Source organism: Macrosteles quadrilineatus, unplaced genomic scaffold, assembly GCF_028750875.1.
Source record: "Macrosteles quadrilineatus isolate MER2022 unplaced genomic scaffold, UCM_ALF_1.0 Scaffold_1__1_contigs__length_201487025, whole genome shotgun sequence".
NCBI classification, from domain to species: Eukaryota; Metazoa; Arthropoda; class Insecta; order Hemiptera; family Cicadellidae; genus Macrosteles; species Macrosteles quadrilineatus.
In genome coordinates, this window is record NW_026542594.1 from 177,935,362 (window position 1) to 177,949,558 (window position 14,197).

General features: G+C 35.7%; 1 protein-coding gene across 1 annotated transcript; it reads right to left on the minus strand.

The window, feature by feature from the left end:
* Positions 1-755: 755 nt before the first annotated feature.
* LOC129002851 (TPR-containing protein DDB_G0280363-like) lies at positions 756-8,483 on the minus strand. Its single transcript, XM_054430948.1, has 5 exons — positions 8,475-8,483; positions 7,312-7,818; positions 6,489-6,684; positions 2,922-3,133; positions 756-2,068 (listed from the first exon to the last, which is right to left on the minus strand). The coding sequence occupies exons 1-5, from the start codon at positions 8,481-8,483 to the stop codon at positions 1,076-1,078; spliced, it is 1,917 nt and encodes a 638-aa protein (XP_054286923.1). The 3' UTR covers positions 756-1,075.
* Between the last annotated feature and the right edge of the window lie 5,714 nt (positions 8,484-14,197).

Below are 14,197 nucleotides of genomic sequence, written 5' to 3' on the forward strand. Positions count from 1 at the left end.
AAAATTTCACAGAAATTGATAACTTATAATTATAATTAATTCTAATAGGGCGATTGTACATACATTATAAAATTCTATTTCTCTCATTTTGTACTACGCCACGTTTATTGATTGTAATTTATATCTAATAATTATCATTTTAGCACTCACAGATTTATTTTTTATCTTAAATTGCAAACGTGAGCCAATTCTCACTTGCAAAAAGAACTTAATAATTAATTTTTTTTAATGGTGTGAGTAATGAAATAACTCTCTTTTCAAAAATACTAGTCTACTTCTAATAATACGGGTGTAGAGAGGTTGTTAGAAAATGACAAGTATTTACCAGTGTAATTTACAAGAGTAAAACTTTATGAAACACATTGCTGTATACACTAGTAAAAACCACTAGTAATACTAGTCCCTACACTAGTAACTAGTATTTTACACTAGTAGGTTTTTGAAACGTAGACTTGTAAAATACACTAGTATTACTAGTCCATGGACTAGTAAATACTAGACTAGTAGTTTTATGAAACAGGGCCCAGGAAAAGGAACCGGGAACCGCTTGTACACATTTTGTGTAATAGTATTTAAATTAGTGAAGAAATTAAAATGTAATACCCTTTTGCCTAACTTACAAACCCTACTAAGTATCTGCACTTAGCAAGGGACGTTTTGAGGTTAATGATGGTTAATTTGGTTTAAAATTTTGTTGAGTTTAAATTCATTTTTGGAAGATTCTTATCCAAGGAAACAAGACTCTCCATTTAAAATAGTTATAAAAAATAATTTATTTTATCACTACAGTATACAAAAATATTATATCCACAACACACAATCTGCATACAATGTGGAAGTTTTATTTTATGTTTTGTGTGCTGTGGAGTGTAATAAATAGCATTGTAAAAATTTATATTATTACTTAATGTAGGCCTACATAAAATATCTGTGGAACTCCAATCTTATTCATGATAACTTTAATTACAATATGTACAGTAGAAATATATAACACTTTTCGATTCATCACACACACGTAGCTAAAAAATAAATAAATAAAATGCTAGGTACTGTACAAAACTCATAAAAAATATTTCTAAACTCGTTTTGGTCTTAATTTGGCACCGAACGGAAGTTGGTTTTGATGAGAGTTGTAGTTGACAGTTTTTTCAGTTGGTGGAGGTTGAGTCATTTTGTTTGCGTTGTTAATCTCTTTAACCTCTTCTTGTGAATAGTCAGCATCAGAATCCTCGTAACTTTGCTCTTCCGTTTGGGATTCTTTTTCAGCTCCCTCTCTATAGGATCCATCAAACGGTCTCATAGAAATTATTGGCATGTGACTGTTGGTATTTCTTTGGTCTTTATCTGAAGTTTCCATTATTTCCTCCTCACTGTAATCAGAACCTGTGAAGACTTGTTGGTTTTCTTTACCGCTCTTTTGTGATTCCCTTTCATCTTGATTTCTAAAATTTTGCTTGTCGCTTGTATCTTTGAAAACCTGTCTATTTTGTTGCTCTTGCATTTCTTGATTTCTGCTTTGTTCTCTCTGCTCCTCGTAATACCTGATTTCATTCGCTCTCTCTTTTTCTTCATGTCTGATTATCTGCCGTTTCCTTTCTTCTTCAGCTCTCAACTCTTCTTCCCTCATCTTCTGTTTCCTCATTTCTTCTTCTCTCGCTTGGATGTTGCCTGGACCTATTGACATCTGATGGTTGATGCTACCGGCAGCTGCTAGAGTTGCTAGAGCGTCTGCTGTTTGTTTGTTTGGCAGAGACGTGTAATAAACATTTCTCAAGTTCGGGAAAGTTTCCTTCTCAATGGTCTCTGTACTGTCTTCGTCTTCATAGTCCACCTGGTTACTGATGACTCCCACTTCATTAGACTCTGCTTGCGTCTTGTCCAGATAGTCTTTGATGCTGTTGGCGCTGTTTCCCGAACCAGTGTCCTTGTTGACTGCTCGCTTTACACCAACATTGATTGAGGAGGCGGATGGAAAACTGTCGGAGCCGTGGGCGCTCTCTTGCGTTTGCTCGTTGTAGTTGAAGTTCTCAAACTGTGGATGGAAGTTTTGTGGAGTGAAGTGAGTCACCTGTGAAATTGTTAAATATTATTTCTTGATTATATTGAAAAATCACATACATGTAGTGTTAATAGTTTGAGCTATGAATGTTTTTTAAAGTAGCCGTTTCAGTTCAGTTCTTAGAATTGAAGAGTTTCGCATAACAGCATTGTTTACTTTCATAACAGCATAGTTTTACTCATAACAACACGGGTAACGGACCAATGATGTTCAAGGATTGAGAGAGAAGAAGTCAAAATGTAATGATTCAAACTTCAACTAATCAGCTGTTCAGCCCAATTTAATTGTATAGAGTGGTGTAATTAGTATTTAGTACAATGTTTCGTTGCATCACTGTCAGAGGCAATAGGAGGTTATAAACGAAAAGAAAACCTCTCTTAGAAGTTATGAGTAGTGATTTTTTTGTAATTAAAACACAGTCGTAGGTAAAGTAGTGTACGCAACTCGCGTTAATAGTGTTAAAGCAATCATTGCCTAAACTACTATTAAGATGCTGGTGAAGTCAGTTCAATATAAAAATTGATTTTCCATCATAGGCTGGGTTTGTGTTGTAATTTAGTTATGTTTTAGTTACTTTCCCACCAGTGGCATGGTCGTAAAATAACCAGTGTGGGAATGCTCCCTATTGTTGTCGAAAAATATGGGTGCCTATCAATGTATTTGTTCTTTGGGAATAGAAGAGTGTGGAAAATTGATAATAGATAATTTAAAGAAGACTGAACACCAGTGAACTAAAAAAGCTGCAAAGTATCGTTTCAGAAAGGAAAAACATTGATCAGAAACAAAAATACAAATATTTTAGGTTAATAAATTAAAAATTAAATCATTTCTATTGACCCTTGATGGTCATAACAGACATTACCTGTTGTTGATAATGTGGGTAAAGTAGTCCAGTTTGAAACACCTGCTGAAAGACTTCACTGGTTGCTGGCTGGTGTGCTGAGGCAGCTTGTAGATACTGCTGGTACAACTGAGGTGTCATCTGTTGTTGTTGTTGTTGTTGTTGGTGTTGTTGAGCATTATGTAGCAGCTGATACAGGTCGTGAGGACTCAGCGTGCTCCCACTTACAGATCCTGAACAGACAGTTGGAGTAGGATTATTGGTAGATGAGTGATTGTGTCTACATTTCCACAATCCTATAATCTAAACGCATGTATGGGCAAACTTGTTTTCTGTCCGAGGAGTTTTCTTTAATATGGGGGATTTGGCCACGAGAAATATATTGTAGTTGGTCACAAGGCTGGGAAAATCCAGTTTCCTCCTACAGCCATTGAAAGTGCCCATGTTATCGTCAATACCTTTTTGTAGCTGAAATTTACAAAAACAGCTGATACAAATTATTTTCCCTTCCATCATTTTGATTTACGTGTAAACAAAAATAACTGTATTGGTTAGTTTGGACTAAACGTTTTAAAGAATAGTTATATTCAGTTTGGTTTACATTACATACATATTACTGTTAAATGTTTTCAAGGTTAATTTACAATATTAAGAATGAAACGCGGAAGACCTCCGAAGCGAATATACATAATCCAAAAGGGAGAGAAGCTACACTAAAATCGATCGTCAGGAAACAAATTTCGCCTCTTCGTCTACAACCGAGCTAGTTCCAACCAGCTCATATTTCTCACCAAATGTCTCAATAAAAGGAGAGAAATAATTTAAGTTCTTGTGGACGTACAAAAATAATTAACAACAGGCCGATCATCTTGAGCAGGAGTGTCAACGAATCGCTGCTCAAAGAACGTCAGCACACTGCAATTCCTCAAACCTCTAAAGTTGCCATGTCAGCGGATTTTGGATATCACGATTGGAACCGTTTGACGTGTCATGAATGCACACGACGTGTGTCCGAACTATTCCGCGGCGGGTGTACTAAACGGGTGTACTAAGACACACATTACACAGTTGATATTATTTCAGCGATTAAATGTTTTTGGTTTGTAATAAACCAATTTTAGTAGATGATAAAATATATAGGCTACTGACTTATAGTCTTCTGAATCGAAGTTATAGCACTTCGGCTGTTTCGGAGATCACTCCATTGTCGTTTGCATAGTCATACACCAAACTAAATCACTATCTACATTTTTTATGGGATTTCTACAAATTCATTGCATCAAAATTTAATAAATAATACATGAACAACACAAAACACGACACAAAAACATTAAAAACACGTGCACGGCTAAAAAACTGACCACCGACTGCCAGTTTTTTTTTTCACTTTTTCAAATATTGATGTCAAGTTAAATTTCAGCAGATAAAAACTGAGTTAGAAAACTGAAAATCAAGTTGCACCTTCAAAACAGCTGAGTGCAAGAGCACTCTCTCCTTCCATTGGACGCTTACCTTTTTAAAATCTTAGTTACAAATTTAAATTTGATCACAGTCTGTTTATTTGCCTCAAATGACCAAAGATATATAATTTTAGATAAAAACTAATCTCTAGGCAAAATTCCATAACAAAGAGTGAAACCGGATGCATGAGAAACTATTTAAGATTTGTTAAAAGTATTTAAACAAATTGGTGGTTGTTTATGTTAGTAATGTAAAATAAATAAATTGTCAAAACGAATCAAAGCAAGTATGGTTATTTTCATTCAGGTCAAGATTTAAATTCATCAATAAAATCATGCTCACAAGTTTGAAAATGCAACTAGAATATATCAGGGGCATATTTTAATATTTGTAATAAGGCAGAAATCAACTCATCATGGCATAGAAAGATTTCCAAAATTTCATAGTGAGTGGATGGACAGCTTTGTAATGCATAGAATGAAGAACAAACCTATATAAATATATACTACATTATACAATTTACTTCATAAACGTAGATAGCAATATTACAATAATTCCAACATTCTCAACATGCCCTTGAAACTAAGTATCACTGTTCAAGGACATAGCCAAGATTACTACCTATAATTTAGTGAAAGTGGTCTGAATAAAATGTGGGCTGGAGTCTCAGCGAAAGTTCTAAATGTCAGGAGCAGGTTGTTTTGACCATCACTGTCTCCCATCAGGCTGCATGTCACCCAACAAAACTTTCTGGAGGGAAAACTACCGTTTTGTCAGGCTTGTTCTGAAGGTCAGGGTCGTAAAGTGTACACTTTACGTGATATGTTTTTAAGTTTTAAGATACCTAGTTGCCTGTAACTATGGATAAAAATACTATTTGGTGCCTAAGGATATGATCAGAAACACCGTAAAATTAATATTGATAAAAATATTATTAGTTGTATTTTTTCCTCATTCTACCACAAGTAGGGGAACTGAACAATTAAACCAAATATTTTCCAAGTAAGAAATCAGAAATTTATAATTGTGTAAAAACGAAATCATCCAAAAACATAATTTTCTCAGCTCTATATTGAAATTGGACTGTAGTGTTAATCTATTTAAAGGGGTATATACTTTTTTTAATAAAAAGGTCATAAAGCAAATTTTACACAGAACCTGTCCAGACCTAATGGGAAAATTAAAAAAAAAATTATATATCAAAATGTTTACCTTCTGGTTATCAATAAAAAGACAATTTTACTAGCTTGGTTTTGATCATGGTTCTACTTTTGGTTTGTTATTTGAATGGAATTTTTCTCCAGTATCTAAAATTCAAGTTTACAGTTACTGTATCTCGATAAGAAGACCCTAGATAACAAGTCACCTTTGAAAACAAGTATCATTTTCAAATCACCTAGAATTCTTCTTCTCTTCTCCATCAAATTTATTTTACCCCGTATTGTGTTTATTGTAGGAGGGGCAGACCTACAGCCCAAGGGGTTTCAGCATGTTTTTCACCCCTAATCACAATGTTATTGCAAACCTCGATAAGAAGTCAACGTTGACAACAAGTCTTAACTCATATGAGTCTTGTTATCATGGTTCTACTATATGTGGAATTAACATGACTTGAGTTTTACAAAATTGAAACCTTTTTCAAAGTTAGAAATTTCTGATAAACCTTTTAATACTCCAAGTAGAGCAAATAGAAAGTCAGACCTCTCAACTCACTTATAAATGTTCCTCTTCTATCGCTGACTTTTGGATTCTGAATTAGAGATCTCGATCTCATGCTCATCTATGGACCAGCTCTAGCCATTTTTTTTTCAATTACAAAATAGTTAAAAGAACACTCACTAAATGCGCTACTGTCAAAATTAAATTCTTTCCTAATATTTTTATTTTCAATGCTGTAGGAGACAAAAAGTGTTGTTTTCTGTAGAAGATGCTAAAGTTCATAATAAGTTATTGTCACTTCAGTTTAGTTTGCTTTGATTTGAAAGACAGAAGTTAGTACTTGACATCAGTGCACTCTGTAGGTACACTCTACACTCAATTCAACAACGTTAATTAATCTAAAACTGTTTATGACTTGAACGTAGACCTAGGAACGCTATGTCTATTTCTATCAATGACCATACTCACCATCAGTATATTGTTGCCCCTGCTGATCTGCTACCTGTTGTTGGTACAGGTCCAAGGGTGTGACTCCATTGCTGGGTACAGAGTAAGGGTCCTTGGTCTGAGGCACCTCGATGGTAGGAAGACTAGGGTCAGGGTCGGGGGCGAAGTAGCTTGAAGTTCCAGAGAACGGCTTGTAGACGCTTGGATCCTCAGTGACCTAAAGAAATTTAATACAAATATGTTAAAATAGCAAGAAGCAACATCACTTTAGGTTATAGGTACTACAAAATGTAGAAAAGCTTTCCGGTTAAAATGTTAAGTAGAGTTAAATTAAGAGATTAAAAATATCTTAAGCTATGGCTTATCACCATTACTTTTGAGGTATCATGACAATCACGGGGTGTGTTTTTAATCTGATTAGGGATGCAAGATCAATGAAGAATGAATGAACTACTTAGCTTTGTTACTGGCCCTGATCAGTTGTTTTCTACGCCAGGACTATCCATTAAAAGCCCAACTATTGAGGATAGCTTGACCCAGTTTCCCATTTTATGAACCTCCAAAAAGCTATAGACCTTTTTCAGGATCAAACTGGCTACCTGTTAATTGTTAGGTGAGCGCTATAACCCTAACTCAGGAACCCCTCAGCAACCCAGCTGACTTACTACCATCACAGCCACCTGGCCCTGCTCCCACGCTAGAGTAAAATAGATACAAATATTGAAAAGAGATATAATCTTCCTTAATTGATTTCCTTTTGCCAAAATTTAAATATCTTTTCCTAGCTTCATTATACAATTAGGACTTTGAACTATTAGAAACAGTATTGATCAAACAACCATACCTGGTATGTGGTAGGTTTGGCTCTGACTGCTTCAGCCGCATGCTTGAGCACAGCATTCAGTGCTGGGTTGTGCTGCTCTTGGTCAAAGTTAGGTGGCTTGTCTGCCGGGCTCAGGTTGGGTGCCGGGATGGTGTGGATGGGTCCTTTATCATCATCCTGAAGGAAATGCTGAGTGACCTCAGGCGTGAAAGATAGCGGAGAAGAAAGGAACTGCTCCTTTACCACTGGGGCGCGGAAGTTGTTGTGAGACTTCCAAGAGGCTGGCGGAAAGGGTGGAGGTGAAGGTGGATTCGGCTTGTGTATGTAAGGACGAGGAGGAGGTCTGATGGGGTTGCGAGGGGCGTGGATGGGTGCGGGACGATAGGAGTGAAAGTTTGGTTTGTTGTAAAGATGGTGAGGTGGTTTGGGAAGGTAGTGCAACTTGCTGGGAGGAGGAGGGCGCTTGTAGTACCCAGCGTCTGTTGAGGCCAAAAGGACTGTTCCAAACACGACAATGCAAAGATAGGCCTGCAAAGAAAGAATAATTAATGTACAATATTGTCTACGATTAACGATTAGTGTTAGACTCGTCAGGCACTTGTAGACTGCTTTGGGAAAGGCAGCAGAGGTGACCAAAGACCTTAAACAAACATTTTTTTTCAATCATTGTGAATTAAAATCTTTCTTGATAAATATTTTGATCACAAGATCCAAAAAAGTGCATCCTATATTTTAGTTTATCAGATAGTTAAATACATAAGGTAAATCTGACTCACCCCCCCCCCCCATACAAAAAATATCCTGACGACGCCCTTGACAGACTGTTAATTTATCAATTATAAAGACAATCTGTCTACCCAATGATGATTGTTATATTAACGAGTTCCACTGACGACTGTAGTTTCACTTCCTAGCACGACTCGAGACAAGTTTATCACGTGACTGTCGTCTTGAGGTCAACAACGGTGATAGATGGAGAAAAAACAGGACGTCTTTGTCTATCCGTGTCAGCTGGAATCGTAGAATCGGAACGTCGGGCGACAGAAGGAACGATGGAATGGACCGGTTCCTCAAGTCGACCGGCGAAAGTGCGAGTGTCGTGCGGAATAAAGCGGCTACCAGAACAAGTTAAAAAATCTTATTGACATCTCACGGGCAGGGCATATACATGGTGGAAGACTTACTTCCACCATAGTGCATGTAAACTATAAAGCGTGGCCTATAGAGCGCGGGACTTCTGTTCTGTCCCAGGGTTCAAATCTCGTGCAAACCTCGGTGTGCGAGTTCTTTGATAATGCCTTTATCAAAACGAAATGTGATATCAAGACACTTTACTTACGACGATTAAATTCACAAAACACAATAAGCACGAATAATGTTTTTTATCAGGTTTGGTTAATTATTGCCGTGATCCGACGTTTTGTGTAGCACACCTTCAACGCATACGTCCACAGCTTTGAGGACTTTTCTTGGAGAAAAATCCCTTTTCTAAAGGCATTGTTATAATGTACTGTAAAAACCTCTTATAATCGTACACAAAATGGTTTTGATATATTGACGTTTGTTTTGTTTACTTAGTCTTCACGTGAACTGCGTAGGAGTAGGCTACGCGTGAGGAGTACGAAAGACATTTCATTTCATTTCAGTAGGGATAATAAAATTTTCTTTAGGAAATAATTTTACTATATACTATTCACCCAAGTAATATTTGTCAATTATAAATCAATTATATAATTTTCTTTTCATTTATCAATTTTACTACCAGTTTCCTTTACGAAATCCTTTACGAAATAAAACCCGTATAGGTAATGTCCAATCTAAAATTAATGGAGAGTTTGAAGTACATCTTTTTAGGCTAAACTTCCATTGATAGCGTAGGTTTACTATTAGACCCATTCATTTTTTTGATGAACAGTTGATTTATTTATTGGTTACACTTCCAACTCTTCGTCCGTGGAAGTAAGTGGTAAGTGGTGGTAAGTGTGCCAGTGTCTACTACAAATACAAACTACAACACTGCCATCTCCAACCAAATCACGTCGCCGTTTCTCCTCCTTCCTAATAAGTGTGGCTGTGGCGTTTGCTCGATTGCTGCGACATTGGATGTTCAAGGACAATTTGACGCTAATCCAGTAGCATCAAATCTTCAATTACCACTTGATACTTGATTTAATTTTCTAATTATGGTGCTGTGCGAATATATTTGACATTAAATTCTAAGTGTTACGTCAATAGAAAGCCAAATGGGTTATTTGACTTAAGTTAAAACATAGACTAACCCAAGATGTATGGAGTATAAGCCCAACGTTTAATCTATATAGTTTAAAGCTTGAGAGGGAAAATTTATATTTTAGAAATTTAAAACAACACAAATAGTTATGTATCTAGTTTTCTATGCACGTTTACCCTCTATCACAATATGTTATTACTTGTGTTAATAAAATTATTGATTATAGAAAATAACTTCAGTACTACAATCAATCGTAAGTAAAGATTTATTTACTAACGATTTAATCCTTATCCATGGTAAACTAGCTTTTAAAGACCAACTAACCAATTAATTTATTGTGTCATTAAACACGGGTAACGTTACTAGGCTGCAAAAAGATACGGACAGAAATACGAAAATGTTTTTGAAATGGTTTCACTTACTCCATTATTATAGTAATATTATCAATCTAAGCTGCAGCCATAATAATAAAGCACAGAAAAAAAATCTATTATATCAGATTAACAGAATGGTTGAAGTTCTGTGACAAAACAATAAAATAATATCTGTACATTTTGTTAACCGTAAACCTTTTGAAAACGAAGTGTAACCTATATTACCTATATTGAAGTGTTAACCTGAAGGCAAGTGAGCACAGCGAACGAGCTCCAACCAGGACATGATTGAGCCATGCGAACGAGTTCATATTGAAAATGACTGAGCATTTGACATAAAACCACATTAGGACAGGACGACGTCTGTCGGGCCAGCTAGTGTTTTATAAAAATAGTTTTTTTACCTACATTATTAGTTTTGACCTTTGCACGGAACCTGAAATATGTAATGCAGTAGTATACCTACTCAATTACAAAGTTCTTTTAAAAAGTATTTCCAAGAATAATAATTTTAAAACTAATAGTGTCTATAAGTATTGAAAATAAACTTCTTATTTATACAGAGAGGGACAGTCGAGAGTCAAAGATCTCTTTCTATATACAACTATATTGCGAACACTTTGTACTAATATTGCGTAAGGCCAGTTGAAGGCACGGTCAACAATGTTGATGAACTGGCAAGTCAACAGTGATCAGTCAAGTGATTTAAAATGTCGAGTCGAGTATAATAACCATCGATGTATAATAACTCTACATAGGGGGTTATTATACATCGATGATCATAACTAACAAAACCTTGAAATATAGTTAAGGAACTGATTTTTAATAGTAATTTCTAATACTGTAGTAGCTTTACCAAAGCTTTGCAAAAGGGCATGGACGACCGAGTATAATAAAAAGTCCGTTACAACTAATTTTAGCTGAAAATAATAGTTTTGGTATAACTTTTCAATGGTAGAACTTAACTACAATAATTAACCGGTAGTTTCCGGGATAAAAACACGTACTACTCATACAAAATACATAATTTGAAGTTGTAATCAAAATTGCTGGCAAAGTATTTTTAATTATGTTTGTCGTACCTTGTAATTTGGTTTTACCATTCAATAATAAAATAATTTTCGTAAGCTTATGGGTTATTCAGCCATGGGGTCGAGACAGGAATAAGTCATGAATTGAATCTATATTGAATCCATCTATATCTATCTATATTTGAATCTCTTATTGAATCAATTGAATGTGCGTATACAGATTGTCCCAAAAGTTAATTTCTAAACTACGTAGTAATATTTTCAATTGAAGACTAGAAGTTTAGAGCATCTAGTAAAATATAAATCTTCAAACTTTCAAAAGGCTTTTGCTAAAAAGGCCTTTTTATGTTCATTGTGGTGTGAGTAGCCTCCGGATTGCGAATAATAAATAATGATAGTGGTTTAAATACCTTATTCTTGCAATCCGATTGTTAGAGTAAAGTATTTAAACCACTATCACTAGTGTTTTTTATGCTTGCAAAAAATGTTTTACTGTACTGTTCAACCGGTCTCAAGGGATGATAAAAAAACTTTCTAAGGTTAAGTAAAAGAGGTGTCTTTTTAAGTAGGATATATTAAAAAAAAATTTATGCATTTACAATCAAGGGTCTTTGTTATCAAGGTGAAACTCCCTTGATTGATTATTAATTTTGCATGGTGATGGGTGGTGAATGTTGTTGTCAGGTTCAATGCCTCACTACTGCAAAGACTCTTGCTATCAAGGTTTCAGATAATGCTAATTAGTAAAACTAAAAGATTTATAAATTTACATTCAAGGTACTTGTTATCGAGGTTTGTACCTTACCTGCATGGTGGTGTACAGTGAGGGTTGTTGACAGATTCAAGGTCTCACTATTAAAAAAACTCCTTGTTATCAAGGTTTTTAGGTGATCCATAGTTTTAGTGATACTAAATTATAAGTTTACAATAAAGGTACTTGTTATCAAGGTTCACACCTTACCTGCATGGTGATGGATAGTGGCGGTTGTTGTCAGGTTCAAGGTCTCACTCTCGCCATCAAGGTGTTTAGATGATCCTCGATAGTTATACTAAATTATAAATTTTACAATCAAGGTACTTGTTATCAAGGTTCTCACCTTACCTGCATGGTGATGGGTAGTGACGGTTGTTGTCAGGTTCAAGGCCTCACTCTTTCCATCAAGGTTTTAGATAATCGTCGAGAGTTATACTAAATTATAAATTTACAAAAAGGTTCTTGTTATCAAGGTTCACACCTTACCTGCATGGTGATAGATAGTGACGGTTGTTGTCAGGTTCAAGGTCTCACTCTTTCCATCAAGGTTTTTAGATGATCCTCGATAGTTATACTAAATTATAAGTTTACAATCAAGGTACTTGTTATCAAGGTTCACACCTTACCTGCATGGTGATAGATAGTGACGGTTGTTGTCAGGTTCAAGGTCTCACTCTTTCCATCAAGGTTTTTAGATGATCCTCGATAGTTATACTAAATTATAAATTTACAATCAAGGTACTTGTTATCAAGGTTCACACCTTACCTGCATGGTGATGGGTAGTGACGGTTGTTGTCAGGTTCAAGGTCTCACTCTTTCCATCAAGGTTTTTAGATGATCCTCGATAGTTATACTAAATTATAAGTTTACAATCAAGGTACTTGTTATCAAGGTTCACACCTTACCTGCATGGTGATGGATAGTGACGGTTGTTGTCAGGTTCAAGGTCTCACTCTCGCTATCAAGGTTTTAGATGATCCTCGATAGTTATACTAAATTATAAGTTTACAATCAAGGTACTTGTTATCAAGGTTTGCACTTTACCTGCATGGTGATGGGTAGTGACGGTTGTTGTCAGGTTCAAGGTCTCACTCTTTCCATCAAGGTTTTTAGATGATCCTCGATAGTTATACTAAATTATAAATTTACAATCAAGGTACTTGTTATCAAGGTTCACACCTTACCTGCATGGTGATGGATAGTGAAGGTTGTTGTCAGGTTCAAGGTCTCACTCTCGCCATCAAGGTTTTAGATGATTCTCGATAGTTATACTAAATTATAAATTTTACAATCAAGGTACTTGTTATCAAGGTTCACACCTTACCTGCATGGTGATGGATAGTGACGGTTTTTGTCAGGTTCAAGGTCTCACTCTTTCCATCAAGGTTTTTAGATGATCCTCGATAGTTATACTAAATTATAAATTTACAATCAAGGTACTTGTTATCAAGGTTCACACCTTACCTGCATGGTGATGGATAGTGACGGTTGTTGTCAGGTTCAAGGTCTCACTCTTTCCATCAAGGTTTTTAGATGATCCTCGATAGTTATACTAAATTATAAATTTACAATCAAGGTTCTTGTTATCAAGGTTCACACCTTACCTGCATGGTGATGGGTAGTGACGGTTGTTGTCAGGTTCAAGGTCTCACTCTTTCCATCAAGGTTTTTAGATGATCCTCGATAGTTATACTAAATTATAAGTTTACAATCAAGGTATTTGTTATCAAGGTTCACACCTTACCTGCATGGTGATGGATAGTGACGGTTGTTGTCAGGTTCAAGGTCTCACTCTTTCCATCAAGGTTTTTAGATGATCCTCGATAGTTATACTAAATTATAAATTTACAATCAAGGTACTTGTTATCAAGGTTCACACCTTACCTGCATGGTGATGGGTAGTGACGGTTGTTGTCAGGTTCAAGGCCTCACTCTCGCCATCAAGGTTTTTAGATGATCCTCGATAGTTATACTAAATTATAAATTTACAATCAAGGTATTTGTTATCAAGGTTCACACCTTACCTGCATGGTGATGGGTAGTGACGGTTGTTGTCAGGTTCAAGGTCTCACTCTTTCCATCAAGGTTTTTAGATGATCCTCGATAGTTATACTAAATTATAAGTTTACAATCAAGGTACTTGTTATCAAGGTTTGCACTTTACCTGCATGGTGATGGGTAGTGACGGTTGTTGTCAGGTTCAAGGCCTCACTACTAAAAGGCAAGTAGGTCATCAGCGTCTCTTATACTCCCCTTTCTCCAGACGTTCCCTCTCTTTCACTCCATGCCGCTTCTTCAGTAACTAAATGTTTATTTTGAGTTTATATTTTTATTATTTTTTTAGCTAACTTTCCTATAGGGAATAAGCTATCATCGTAGTTCTTATGGTTAGGTGTTTGAAGACTGTATTTTCTCGTTGTATGGTCCACAAGAGCGATGTGGTGCTTTAAAATGTGTATGTGTAACAATGTGTTATATACGTTGTTGTATATTTTATTTATACATGTGAGTTCGTAA

Excerpts from the sequence above, each read along its gene's own strand:
- LOC129002851 (XM_054430948.1), bottom strand. Across the intron at positions 6,685-7,311 it reads CCAAACCTACCACATACCAG|GTCACTGAGGATCCAAGCGT; the intron begins GTATGGTTGTTT and ends AAATTTCTTTAG. Across the intron at positions 3,134-6,488 it reads GGGGCAACAATATACTGATG|GATCTGTAAGTGGGAGCACG; the intron begins GTGAGTATGGTC and ends CTGTCTGTTCAG.